Raw genomic sequence first — 14,245 nt, forward strand, 5'->3', positions numbered from 1 at the left:
TAACCTTTTTTTTTTTTTTTTTTATAGTCAGGAAATTTGCCTAAACCAAACTTCGCCGTCCCGACCCCTGAGGGAGGGTCGGGAGGCTTTGTGGTGGATTCCCGCCCGTAGTATCCCGAGGGACTATCGGGCGGGGGACCGACCTAAAACCTGACTGAAGCCCCTGGTCGTATGGGTACTGTCCACCGCGGAACCGCGTTAGCATAACTTCACGGTGGACACCCGACCGGCGTCCTTTAGGAAGGACACATCCCCCGAGAGGATACTACAGGTATCCCCCCGGAGAGGACATCCCTTGCCCCGAAAGGGCATCGAGGGGAGCCGGGCTACTAGCTCCCCCCGGACTTCCCAGGGTCGACGTGCAATGAGAGCGGGGCCCCCACCCCTCTCTCTGCCAACCCGGTCAGTGAGGTGACCGCAGTCACCCACCCACACACGAAACGTCACAGGACGACTATAGAACATAACGTGCACGAAACATGTACACAAACCACATTGACATAGTAAGGGCCACAGGCCCAGCCCCCAACGGAGCCCACAACAAGACCCTATGGCCAACCACAATAAAGGTGGGAGGGTTGTTACTCCCACCTATGACAAAGGACAATAACTAGGAACAACAGTGAACTTGGCGCGGGTGAAGAGGCCGCGGAGTCACCTCTCGGCAACCTCCCCGACGCTCCATCACCCATCGCCGCGACCTACAACATGAACTTGGCGGGGCAGGGAGACCACGGAGTCACCTTTCGGCAACCTCCCCGGAACCCCCCGCATCCCACCGCTACTCACTACAACAATGGACAAAAACGACACTAGACATCAGGGGCAGTACTGCAGCCCGGGACAGGGGAGCCGCCTCTCCGCGACTTCCCCCGCCCCCGGCCGCAGTCTACCCTCGTCCACTCCGGGCTCGCAGGCCCCCCATCGGGGCGCCCCGGAGCCTGCGCGCGTTCAGATGAAGGCGTACCCTCCCGACGCCTCTTGGGAGGGACGCGCACACGAGCGCATGCAGCCGACCCGCAGCGGTGTCCCGCTGGTTTTCCCCTCGAACCACACGAGAAACACCGGGGCGGCGCCACACAGTCAGCCGCCCTATGACCCGAGCAACCACACCGATAACATAGGCCACTCCGATCCACATCGGCGCCACAGTTGTTGGCTGAATGGCCAAACTCGTGACACCGATAGCACTGGAGGGGACGACGAGCCAGATGACTAACATCGAGCGTCGTCCACCCCCCCTCCAAAGTAAGCCTTTTTGCTACCAACAACTTACGTGCCACTCTAGCGGGACAACGGATCCACATTGTCCCCATACTTGAGCCTGTGAATAACTTGATCTTACCGGCTTTTAAATCTTCAGCCCGACATCCTCCAAACAACGCTACCTCCTCCAGGATCTTCTCGCGCTTCGCAAATACCATTGACCCCCTCAGGCGGATATCTTCCATCCGAGAGGGGCGACCAACTCGGACATCCCCCGCCTCAGGGAAGGCTTCCCTCAGCTTCAGCGCGAAAGCATCTGCCTTTGTTGTCGACTCCTTGCCAGGGACTGACAACAGGATGCTGCCAGTTACCCCTGTTCGCATCCGCATTGTAGTAATGCCCAACTCCTTCAGGTCGACCTTCGCTTTGGCCTCCGAAAGGACCGAGGCATACGACTTACCCTGACCCCCCCTCCCGATCGTCAGCGAAATTACCGACGCAGAGGAAGGGGGAGGAATTCGGCTCTTCTTCTTTGGGGCAGGAGCACCCGAAGAAGGGAACCTCTTAGCAGAGGGCCCCCCACGACGACGACGACGTCTACCTCTTGTACTAGCCCCGAGGGCAGAGGCATCCACCGAAGCCTCTGCAAGAGCAGAGGCGGCAGAGCCCCCGGCCACGGGACCAGCCGATGGCCCACTGACACCGACAACACTTGCCCTAGGCGCACGCCTGGGGATCACTTCCGGAGAAGAGTCCCCAGCCCGCCCAGTAAGCAAAGGCTTAATGTTAGCCAACACGGCAGCAGATATGTCGACCCTAAGGTCGGCAAAACGCCTGTCCAGTATGGACGACAAGTCCTCCATAGTGACGAGGTGACTCCCGGCCAAATCCGTCTCCTTCACCACCTGTCCCGACGGCGATCCCGGCGATGATGCCGGACAAGGCCGCTTCCTCGCTCCCTTATCGCCAAAAAAGTATTCGGCCTCCAGCTGCGGAATGGCCGCCCGGAAGCTCGCCATCTCCGCCTCGACCCTATCTCGATCGCGCTCCAGAGCCGCAATCCTCTCACGCAGTCCCCGATTCTCGCTTCTCAAGGCCTCGGTCTGCGGATCCGTCCCAACAGTGGCCCGCCTGGCCATCTCGTCAAAGATGCCCACAAGTCTCATTGAAGACACCCGAAGATCCCTGGCCACGATTTCATCGAGACCAGTGACATCGGATGCCTTCTCCACTTGTGTGGCAGACAACCCGGCCAACCTTCGGAGCTCCAAGTTGGTAACTTTCCCAAGGCCGGATCTAAAAACTTCGTCCGAGGGAATATTCTCCCTTCCTACAGCAGCGAGGTCTGGTCCCAAACTAGGATCCAATAATCTATTCAGATCCTTCAAAAGGACCTCCTGCCTTTCAGCGCGTAAGACCCGCTCTTTGGCCTCCGCGATATTAACATAGTCCCCAGTTGTTTTGGGGCGACCACGCTTAGTACGTCCGGCACACTTACCTGCAGTATTTTTGCGGGGGTACTGCTTCCTCCCAGTTAGTAGGCGTTTGTCCGAAACCTGGAAGTCCGCATCTCTCCCATCGTCCTCCGGTGAGCTCGGCGAGGAGACCGTGATGAAGCTCACCTCCGGTTCACACTCACCGTCGCTTGCACCCCGCACTTTTTCCGGTGAGGGAAGAGGCTGACAGTCACTCTCCCCATCTACTGTTTCTCCAGTCACTGACTCTGCGGTGCTAACTGCAATGACTGGTTCGAAGAACTGTACGCAAACGTGTTTGGCACAGAACTTCGTTTCGCGTCGCGAACACTCCCGAAAAAAGACGTCCATTTGTTTCGCGAGGTCCTTATAATCATGAAGGGCTTGATAGCACCGAACCACTTTATCCAGAAGGACTCGGCGAATACGCGCAGCAAGTTCCTTCGGATCAACACCCCGATCACGAGTATCCCAGCTATAAGCTAGGTCGCGTAATCGTTCACGCACCGTGTCCTTTTCACTCCTCGGCACTGTCGCTGTCTTGTCTGCAGCCCCAGCCGGCAAAGCTGCAGACGACCTGTCGTCCGTTGACGACATGGAGGGAGCCAGGCCTACACCCCCCCCACGCCGGTTCCTGGTATCCGATCCCAGGACGATCGCTTCTTCTTTGGAACTATCCATGTCTGAAAAGAAGAAATTGGTTTTTTCTGTCAGGGGTTTTCCTTCCCCTTAGGAGGTTGCCTTGCCTGGCTAACGGGGCCTCCCCCCCGGGTGTTATCTTCGGTGTTTTCCTTCACCTAGTGCAGTGGACAAGTCCTTTTTAGGGCCTGCACGCCCATCACACCCCATTCATCCGTCACCACACACTCCAGCTCGGGTACCTCGGGATTGCGACACCCGTACACTACAGGGATGAGTCTGTAGTGCCCCTGAGGGAAACCTAACCTAACCTAACCTTTTTTTTTTTTTTTTTTTTATAGTCAGGAAATTTGCCTAAACCAAACTTCGCCGTCCCGACCCCTGAGGGAGGGTCAGGGAGGCTTTGTGGTGGATTCCCGCCCGTAGTATCCCGAGGGACTATCGGGCGGGGGACCGACCTAAAACCTGACTGAAGCCCCTGGTCGTATGGGTACTGTCCACCGCGGAACCGCGTTAGCATAACTTCACGGTGGACACCCGACCGGCGTCCTTTAGGAAGGACACATCCCCCGAGAGGATACTACAGGTATCCCCCCGGAGAGGACATCCCTTGCCCCGAAAGGGCATCGAGGGGAGCCGGGCTACTAGCTCCCCCCGGACTTCCCAGGGTCGACGTGCAATGAGAGCGGGGCCCCCACCCCTCTCTCTGCCAACCCGGTCAGTGAGACGGCCGCAGCCGTCCACCCCACACTTAGACGTCACAGGACGATTACAGTACATAACGTGCACGAAACATGTACACAAACCACATTGACATAGTAAGGGCCACAGGCCCAGCCCCCAACGGGAGCCCACAACAAGACCCTATGGCCAACCACAATAAAGGTGGGAGGGTTGTTACTCCCACCTATGACAAAGGACAATAACTATGAACAACATAAACTTGGCGTGGGTGAAGAGGCCGCGGAGTCACCTCTCGGCAACCTCCCCGGCGCTCCATCACCCATCGCCGCAACCTACAACATGAACTTGGCGGGGCAGGGAGACCACAGAGTCACCTTTCGGCAACCTCCCCGGAACCCCCCGCATCCCACCGCTACTCACTACAACAGTGGACAAAAACGACACTAGACATCGGGGGCAGAACTGCAGCCCGGCACGGGGGAGCCGCCTCTCCGCGACTTCCCCCGCCCCCGGCTACAGTCTACCCTCGTCCACCCCGGACTCACAGACCCCCCATCGGGGCGCCCCGGAGCCTGCGCACGCTGAGCAGCAGGAGTGCTCTCCCCATTCCTCTTAGGAGGGACCCGCACGCGAGCACACGCACTCGATCCAGCACGGTGTCCCGCCGGCTTACCCGCCGACGTACAGGAAAGGCACCGGGGCGGCTCCACGCAACCGGCCGCCCCGTGCCCCGAGCCACCACACCTATAACACGCACTGCTACGATCTACATCGGCACCACAGCGATTGGCCGAGTGGCCAAACCCATGGCACCGATAACACTGGAGGGGGCGACGTGCCAGATTGATGACCTCCAGCGTCGCCCACCCCCCCTCGATCGACAACCTCTTCGCAACCGAAAGTTTCCGCGCCACTCCCACAGGACAACGAATCCATATCGTGCCATTGCACGAATTGGGGAATAACCGAATTTCTCCGGCCCTCAGATCCTCCACCCTACAGCCGCCAGCCAGAGCAACCTCCTCCAATATTCTCCGCTTCTCCACGGAGAACATTGGGCCCCTCAGCCGAATCTCTTCCGTCCGGGAGGGGCGGCCAATCCTCACCCCTTCCTCGGGTGAAAAAACATCCTTTAATTTAGACGCCAGCGCATCCGCCTTTGATGAGGAATCCTTTCCAGGGACTGACAGTAAAATACTGCCAGTCACCCCTCTCCTCATTCTCATTGAACCGATGTCCAGTCCCCGAACATCAATCCTGGACTTTGCCTCCGACAAAACAGAGGCATACGACCTAGCCTCCGTCCCCCCCCGGACCGTCAGTGAAATCACCGACGCAGAAGGGGGGGGACGAACAGGAACCCTACTTTTCCTCTCCTTACGGGGAGGTTTGTCCCTGAAGACAACCTCTCCCACCCGTCTCACCGACTGAGGGGGCCGCCCGGACCCTCGCCTACGACGCCGCCTCAACTTCTTCTTAGTGGCCCCAAGACCAGAGGCATCCGCCGGAACCTCCACATTGGAGGCGGCGGAGCCCCCAGGCAAAGGGCCGATCACTGGGGCAACTACCCCACCACCTACGCTCGCAGTGGGCGCACGCATGGGAACCGCTCCTCCCAAAAGATGAGCAGTCCCAGCCCGCCCCGCAAGTTCCGACCTAATTGAGGTCATCACAGAAATCGATATGTCGTCCCTCAAGTCACTTAAGCGACGGTCCAGAAGGGACGACAAATCGGAAAGCATAATTGGTCGGTCCTCGACCAAAGGACTCGCCACCGCAACCGAAACAGGCGGTGATCCCTCCAAAGAGGGTGGGCGAGGTCTCTTTTTGGCACCCTTATCTTCGAGATAAAACCCTTCAATCTGAGGGATTGCCGAATGAAGAAAACCTATTTTCTCCGTCAATCTATCGACCTCCCGCTCCAGGGCTGTAACACGAACTCTCAGACCCTGGTTTTCACTTCTTAGTGAATCCATCCTCGGATCAGCCTCCGCAGTAGATCGAGAAACAGCCTCGCTAATGACTCCTCCAAGTTTCCTCGAGGAGATCCGGAGCTCCTCAGCCATGACCTCGCCAAGGCCAGGGAGTCCGGCCACCCTCTCGACTTGGGTGACAAACCTCTCTCCCAGCCTGCGTAGCTCCACAGTGGTAATCCCCTTCAGTTCCTCCACAAATGCTGTGTCCGAAGGAATATTCATCGGACCAACAGCAGTCAGAGTTGGACCAAAAGAAGGGTCTAAAACTCTTTTCGCGTACTCTAATTTGAGCGACTCCTTCATGGCAGCATTTAAACGCTCCTTTTCAGCCGCCAAACCAGCATACTCCCCAGTTGTAATGGGGCGACCTCTTTTTCCTGTAAAGGACTTACCTGTAGTCTTCTTGGGGTATTGCTTCCTCCCTGTCAGGACCCTCTTGTCCTCAGGAGCCCAAGAAACATCCCTATCTCGTCCTGGCCCACTGGTCTCTGGAGAGCTTGACGAGGGTAGCGTGACGAAAGACGGATCCGCAGCTTCCATCTCCTCATCATCACTATCACCCCGCACTTTTTCCGGTGAGGGAAGAGGCTGACAGTCACTCTCCCCATCTACTGTTTCTCCAGTCACTGACTCTGCGGTGCTAACCGCAATGACTGGTTCGAAGAACTGTACGCAAACGTGTTTGGCACAGAACTTCGTTTCGCGTCGCGAACACTCCCGAAAAAAGGCGTCCATGTATTTCGCGAGGTCCTTATACACATGATGGGCCTGATAGCACCGAACCACTTTATCCAGAAGGACTCGGCGAATACGCGCAGCAAGTTCCTTCGGATCAACACTTCGATCACGAGTCTCCCAGCTATGAGCTAGGTCGCGCAATCGTTCACATACCGTGTCCCTTTCACTCCTCGGCACTGTCGCTGTCTTGTCTGCAGCCCCAGCCGGCAAAGCTGCAGACGACCTGTCGTCCGTTGACGACATGGAGGGAGCCAGGCCTACACCCCCCCCACGCCGGTTCCTGGTATCCGATCCCAGGACGATCGCTTCTTTATTAGACTCCATCATCTGTAATAAAGAAATTGGTTTTTTTCTGTCGGGGGTTTTCCTTCCCCTTAGGAGGTTGCCTTGCCTGGCTAACGGGGCCTCCCCCCCGGGTGTTATCTTCGGTGTTTTCCTTCACCTAGTGCAGTGGACAAGTCCTTTTTAGGGCCTGCACGCCCATCACACCCCATTCATCCGTCACCACACACTCCAGCTCGGGTACCTCGGGATTGCGACACCCGTACACTACAGGGATGAGTCTGTAGTGCCCCTGAGGGAAACCTAACCTAACCTAACCTAACCTAACCTAACCTTTTTTTTTTTTTTTTTTTATAGTCAGGAAATTTGCCTAAACCAAACTTCGCCGTCCCGACCCCTGAGGGAGGGTCGGGAGGCTTTGTGGTGGATTCCCGCCCGTAGTATCCCGAGGGACTATCGGGCGGGGGACCGACCTAAAACCTGACTGAAGCCCCTGGTCGTATGGGTACTGTCCACCGCGGAACCGCGTTAGCATAACTTCACGGTGGACACCCGACCGGCGTCCTTTAGGAAGGACACATCCCCCGAGAGGATACTACAGGTATCCCCCCGGAGAGGACATCCCTTGCCCCGAAAGGGCATCGAGGGGAGCCGGGCTACTAGCTCCCCCCGGACTTCCCAGGGTCGACGTGCAATGAGAGCGGGGCCCCCACCCCTCTCTCTGCCAACCCGGTCAGTGAGGTGACCGCAGTCACCCACCCACACACGAAACGTCACAGGACGACTATAGAACATAACGTGCACGAAACATGTACACAAACCACATTGACATAGTAAGGGCCACAGGCCCAGCCCCCAACGGAGCCCACAACAAGACCCTATGGCCAACCACAATAAAGGTGGGAGGGTTGTTACTCCCACCTATGACAAAGGACAATAACTATGAACAACGTGAACTTGGCGCGGGTGAAGAGGCCGCGGAGTCACCTCTCGGCAACCTCCCCGACGCTCCATCACCCATCGCCGCGAACCTACAACATGAACTTGGCGGGGCAGGGAGACCACGGAGTCACCTTTCGGCAACCTCCCCGGAACCCCCCGCATCCCACCGCTACTCACTACAACAATGGACAAAAACGACACTAGACATCGGGGGCAGAACTGCAGCCCGGCACGGGGGAGCCGCCTCTCCGCGACTTCCCCCGCCCCCGGCCGCAGTCTACCCTCGTCCACTCCGGGCTCGCAGGCCCCCCATCGGGGCGCCCCGGAGCCTGCGCGCGTTCAGATGAAGGCGTACCCTCCCGACGCCTCTTGGGAGGGACGCGCACGCGAGCGCATGCAGCCGACCCGCAGCGGTGTCCCGCTGGTTTTCCCCTCGAACCACACGAGAAACATCGGGGCGGCGCCACACAGTCAGCCGCCCTATGACCCGAGCAACCACACCGATAACATAGGCCACTCCGATCCACATCGGCGCCACAGTTGTTGGCTGAATGGCCAAACTCGTGACACCGATAGCACTGGAGGGGACGACGAGCCAGATGACTAACATCCAGCGTCGTCCACCCCCCCTCCAAAGTAAGCCTTTTTGCTACCAACAACTTACGTGCCACTCTAGCGGGACAACGGATCCACATTGTCCCCATACTTGAGCCTGTAAATAACTTGATCTTACCGGCTTTTAGATCTTCAGCCCGACATCCCCCAAACAACGCTACCTCCTCCAGGATCTTCTCGCGCTTCGCAAATACCATTGACCCCCTCAGGCGGATATCTTCCATCCGAGAGGGGCGACCAACTCGGACATCCCCCGCCTCAGGGAAGGCTTCCCTCAGCTTCAGCGCGAAAGCATCTGCTTTGTTGTCGACTCCTTGCCAGGGACTGACAACAGGATGCTGCCAGTTACCCCTGTTCGCATCCGCATTGTAGTAATGCCCAACTCCTTCAGGTCGACCTTCGCTTTGGCCTCCGAAAGGACCGAGGCATACGACTTACCCTGACCCCCCCTCCCGATCGTCAGCGAAATTACCGACGCAGAGGAAGGGGGAGGAATTCGGCTCTTCCTCTTTGGGGCAGGAGCACCCGAAGAAGGGAACCTCTTAGCAGAGGGCCCCCCACGACGACGACGACGTCTACCTCTTGTACTAGCCCCGGGGGCAGAGGCATCCACCGAAGCCTCTGCAAGAGCAGAGGCGGCAGAGCCCCCGGCCACGGGACCAGCCGATGGCCCACTGACACCGACAACACTTGCCCTGGGCGCACGCCTGGGGATCACTTCCGGAGAAGAGTCCCCAGCCCGCCCAGTAAGCAAAGGCTTAATGTTAGCCAACACGGCAGCAGATATGTCGACCCTAAGGTCGGCAAAACGCCTGTCCAGTATGGACGACAAGTCCTCCATAGTGACGAGGTGACTCCCGGCCAAATCCGTCTCCGTCACCACCTGTCCCGACGGCGATCCCGGCGATGATGCCGGACAAGGCCGCTTCCTCGCTCCCTTATCGCCAAAGAAGTATTCGGCCTCCAGCTGCGGAATGGCCGCCCGGAAGCTCGCCATCTCCGCCTCGACCCTATCTCGATCGCGCTCCAGAGCCGCAATCCTCTCACGCAGTCCCCGATTCTCGCTTCTCAAGGCCTCGGTCTGCGGATCCGTCCCAACAGTGGCCCGCCTGGCCATCTCGTCAAAGATGCCCACAAGTCTCATTGAAGACACCCGAAGATCCCTGGCCACGATTTCATCGAGACCAGTGATATCGGATGCCTTCTCCACTTGTGTGGCAGACAACCCGGCCAACCTTCGGAGCTCCAAGTTGGTAACTTTCCCAAGGCCGGATCTAAAAACTTCGTCCGAGGGAATATTCTCCCTTCCTACCGCAGCGAGGTCTGGACCCAAACTAGGATCCAATAATCTATTCAGATCCTTCAAAAGGACCTCCTGCCTTTCAGCGCGTAAGACCCGCTCCTTGGCCTCCGCGATATTAACATAGTCCCCAGTTGTTTTGGGGCGACCACGCTTAGTAGTGCGACCGGCACACTTACCTGCAGTATTTTTTGCGGGGGTACTGCTTCCTCCCAGTTAGTAGGCGCTTGTCCGATACCTGGAAGTCCGCATCTCTCCCATCGTCCTCCGGTGAGCTCGGCGAGGAGACCGTGATGAAGCTCACCTCCGGTTCACACTCACCGTCACTTGCACCCCGCACTTTTTCCGGTGAGGGAAGAGGCTGAGAACAGTCACTCTCCCCATCTACTGTTCCTCCAGTCACTGACTCTGCGGTGCTAACCTGCAATGACTGGTTCGAAGAACTGTACGCAAACGTGTTTGGCACAGAACTTCGTTTCGCGTCGCGAACACTCCCGAAAAAAGACGTCCATGTATTTCGCGAGGTCCTTATACACATGATGGGCCTGATAGCACCGAACCACTTTATCCAGAAGGACTCGGCGAATACGCGCAGCAAGTTCCTTCGGATCAACACTTCGATCACGAGTATCCCAGCTATGAGCTAGGTCGCGTAATCGCTTCACACACCGTGTCCCTCTCACTCCTCGGCACTGTCGCTGTCTTGTCTGCAGCCCCAGCCGGCAAAGCTGCAGACGACCTGTCGTCCGTTGACGACATGGAGGGAGCCAGGCCTACACCCCCCCCACGCCGGTTCCTGGTATCCGATCCCAGGACGATCGCTTCTTCTTTGGAACTATCCATGTCTGAAAAGAAGAAATTGGTTTTTTCTGTCAGGGGTTTTCCTTCCCCTTAGGAGGTTGAGTACCGGACAAAAAATGTGGTTAGTACCGGACAAAAAAATGTGGTTAGTACCGGACAAAAAAATGTGGTTAGTACCCGGACAAAAAAATGTGGTTAGTACCGGACAAAAAAATGTGGTTAGTACCGGACAAAAAAATGTGGTTAGTACCGGACAAAAAAATGTGGTTAGTACCGGACAAAAAATGTGGTTAGTACCGGACAAAAAAATGTGGTTAGTACCGGACAAAAAAATGTGGTTAGTACCGGACAAAAAAATGTGGTTAGTACCGGACAAAAAAATGTGGTTAGTACCGGACAAAAAATGTGGTTAGTACCGGACAAAAAAATGTGGTTAGTACCGGACAAAAAATGTGGTTAGTACCGGACAAAAAAATGTGGTTAGTACCGGACAAAAAATGTGGTTAGTACCGGACAAAAAAATGTGGTTAGTACCGGACAAAAAAATGTGGTTAGTACCGGACAAAAAAATGTGGTTAGTACCGGACAAAAAAATGTGGTTAGTACCGGACAAAAAAATGTGGTTAGTACCGGACAAAAAATGTGGTTAGTACCGGACAAAAAAATGTGGTTAGTACCGGACAAAAAATGTGGTTAGTACCGGACAAAAAATGTGGTTAGTACCGGACAAAAAATGTGGTTAGTACCGGACAAAAAATGTGGTTAGTACCGGACAAAAAATGTGGTTAGTACCGGACAAAAAATGTGGTTAGTACCGGACAAAAAATGTGGTTAGTACCGGACAAAAAATGTGGTTAGTACCGGACAAAAAAATGTGGTTAGTACCGGATTTTTCTAGCCACTAAAAAAAAAAAAAAAAAAAGTTGGAAGAACGAGAAAGAAAGATGATTTTCTATTGAATTTAATTGTATTATGATGAAACTAAGTTAGGACCAGATGTATTAATATGGTTAGAACCAAGTTTAACACTTTTTTATTACATATGGTAGTAACTTAAGAGGTAACACCACTGTAACGGCCCAAAAAAAAAAAAAAAAAATTGCATTTTTTCGACATTTTTTTTTTTAATGAAAGGAAATGAAATAAAGTATTAATACTCCGTGAAGTTAATAAGCATATATTGAAGTACTTGTAAAAATTTTTTCATAAAATAATATTACAAAATGGCGGAATGGTAGCCATATTCTTTGATGCTCCTTTAAAATAAAGGGGTCTGCGGCAAGCAGTGTAGCCGTTGGAAATTTGAACCAGGAACAAATAAAAAAAATTTCTCATGATCTTCAATTATATATCTAGTACAATACTTATGGGATTTTAGAAATATTGATTTTTGAGTGATTGGCGAGCATTTGAATAAAGTCGTTCATTTTTCGACAAAAAAAAAAAAAAAAAAAGTGACATTATTTGGCAATAAAAAAATTTTTAGAGCATCGTATCAAAAATTCCATACGTATTGTACTTCGAAATGTTGTTTTGAATGTACAGTAAAAAATTCTAGTAAAAATATTAAAAATTGTTAGAGTTATACTGCTTTCCGCGTTCAAAATACGTGTTTCGAGAAAAACGCGTTTAAAGTTTGGAGTTGTATTATAACATGAAAAAATTTAAAATTCGACTCAAAAAAAAAAAAAAAAAAAAAAAAATTTTTACTATTAGTCTGCAATTCCAGCACCGTAAAGCTGCCCTTCTAAGTTGGAATATTCGTTCATTTCTTTCCTCGCAGATGTTATGCCAGAGCGCGCTTTTTTTTGCTGCATCTGATAATTGTGCCTCTGCGTGCTTGATTCGTTTTGCATCGGATTCGATGCAAAAATTATATGCTTCGACGCCAATTTCCATTTCCAGATATATTTCGTATATCTAGATATATTTAGATATATTTAGATATATTTAGATATATTTAGAATATTTTAGATATATTTTAGATATATCTAGATATATTTCATATATCTAGATATATTTCATCTAGTAGTGTCTCACATAACTTAGAAATCAATAAGCAAGGTATTATGCACTACTCTCTCGACAGGTTTCCACCCGAAGCAGGTAGCCGTTTCGGAGTCGCCCGACTCGTTCAGTACATAGCTAGGAATTTCGATGAAAAAAAAAAGTTTCACGTATAAAAGTTTTTTCCTCGTATTCTACAGGGTTCAAAGGATTTTTTAAGCCCAAAAAAAAAAAAAAAAAAATCGATTTTTTGAAAATTTTACAGTGGTGTTACCCCTTAATCAATTAACTCTGGCTATTTAATGATCTTTATTTAATATTCACGACGTTTCGGCCATGGGTTTTGGCTTTTATCAAGTGCTAAAACACAATTTTTTATATAGAAACTTAATTTCTGATCTTAAAAAAAAAAAAAAAAAAAAAAAATTTAAATTAAAGATAATTTTTTTTTTTTATTTTATTAGAGATTTTTTTTGTATTGTTAATTAATTTACTTTATATTAATAACATTTAAGATTGGATTCAATGTAATTTTTGTTAATTTCATAAGTAAAGAAGTATTCAACAATTGTCACGCCATTCAAATTATTTTTTATCATTTTAATTTATTTTGTAGCTATTTATAACTGTTAGGATCAGGTTACGTTTTTAACATTTTATATTTTATTAATATTTTGTCATAATATTGTTAAATTTACCATAAATAAATGATCGATGGAACCTGGTTTTTTTTTTTTTTTTTTTTTTTTTCCTACATATTTGAAAACGTATGCAGCAAGTATTGTCACCTTATTTATTATACTTTCTATTATTGATCCATTTAACATCATAACGTTTCATAACGGTTAATATATTATTCTCCATACTTTTCAACAATTACAACAAGATTAAAGAAGTTATTTACAACTTTTACTTAATTAAAGATACTATGTTGTAATAATGATTTTATTATCGATTTGGTTTAGATTTAACTTGATTTTTTAATTGTTACAACAAAATTAATATTTTTTTGTTAACAATAACAATTTTTATCGTTAAAAAAAAAAAAAAAAAAATGTTTTCCATTTATTAAATTAATGAGTTTTTAAACAATAAAAGATTATTTTTAATAATATTAATAAATATTTACGAATAGGTTTTTATTCAATAACAGTAAAAAAAAAAAAAAATACAGATCACTTTTTTTTTTTTTTTTAAATATAGGAGAAGACGTCTCAAATAAACATGATTTACAATATCTAAATAATGATTCTAAAGTAATCATAAAATTATTATCGCAATTAACGATACAAACTCTTCGAAAAGTAAAAGAGCCTGGTAAAAAATATAAAAGATATTAGCAGAATAGCCCTCTTTTCGAGATATATATTTTAATATATATTAATATATATCTTAATATATATTTTATAAATAATTTATTGAATCTGATTAAAATTGTATCTGATTATTATTTGCAGATCATAAAGATGATAGTATAATACTATGTCTTCCATCTTTAAAATTTTTTAATTAAACAATCTCAAACAAGAGCAATATAGAACCTTTCTTTTCTATATCCCGATTTTTTACAATATAATAAT

At 50.4% G+C, this 14,245-nt stretch overlaps 2 protein-coding genes across 2 annotated transcripts; both read right to left on the minus strand.

The window, feature by feature from the left end:
• Window positions 1-812: 812 nt before the first annotated feature.
• LOC146719658 (uncharacterized) lies at window positions 813-3,598 on the minus strand. Its single transcript, XM_085489708.1, has one exon. It carries the CDS (start codon window positions 3,360-3,362, stop codon window positions 813-815), a length of 2,550 nt encoding a protein of 849 aa, XP_085345834.1. The 5' UTR covers window positions 3,363-3,598.
• An 849-nt stretch (window positions 3,599-4,447) lies between these two features.
• Window positions 4,448-7,280, minus strand: LOC146719659 (uncharacterized). Its single transcript, XM_085489709.1, has one exon. It carries the CDS (start codon window positions 7,043-7,045, stop codon window positions 4,448-4,450), a length of 2,598 nt encoding a protein of 865 aa, XP_085345835.1. The 5' UTR covers window positions 7,046-7,280.
• Window positions 7,281-14,245: the final 6,965 nt, after the last annotated feature.

This window comes from Nylanderia fulva, unplaced genomic scaffold (genome assembly GCF_048542155.1).
Source record: "Nylanderia fulva isolate GAGA-0341 unplaced genomic scaffold, ASM4854215v1 Scaffold9, whole genome shotgun sequence".
Lineage (NCBI taxonomy): Eukaryota > Metazoa > Arthropoda > Insecta > Hymenoptera > Formicidae > Nylanderia > Nylanderia fulva.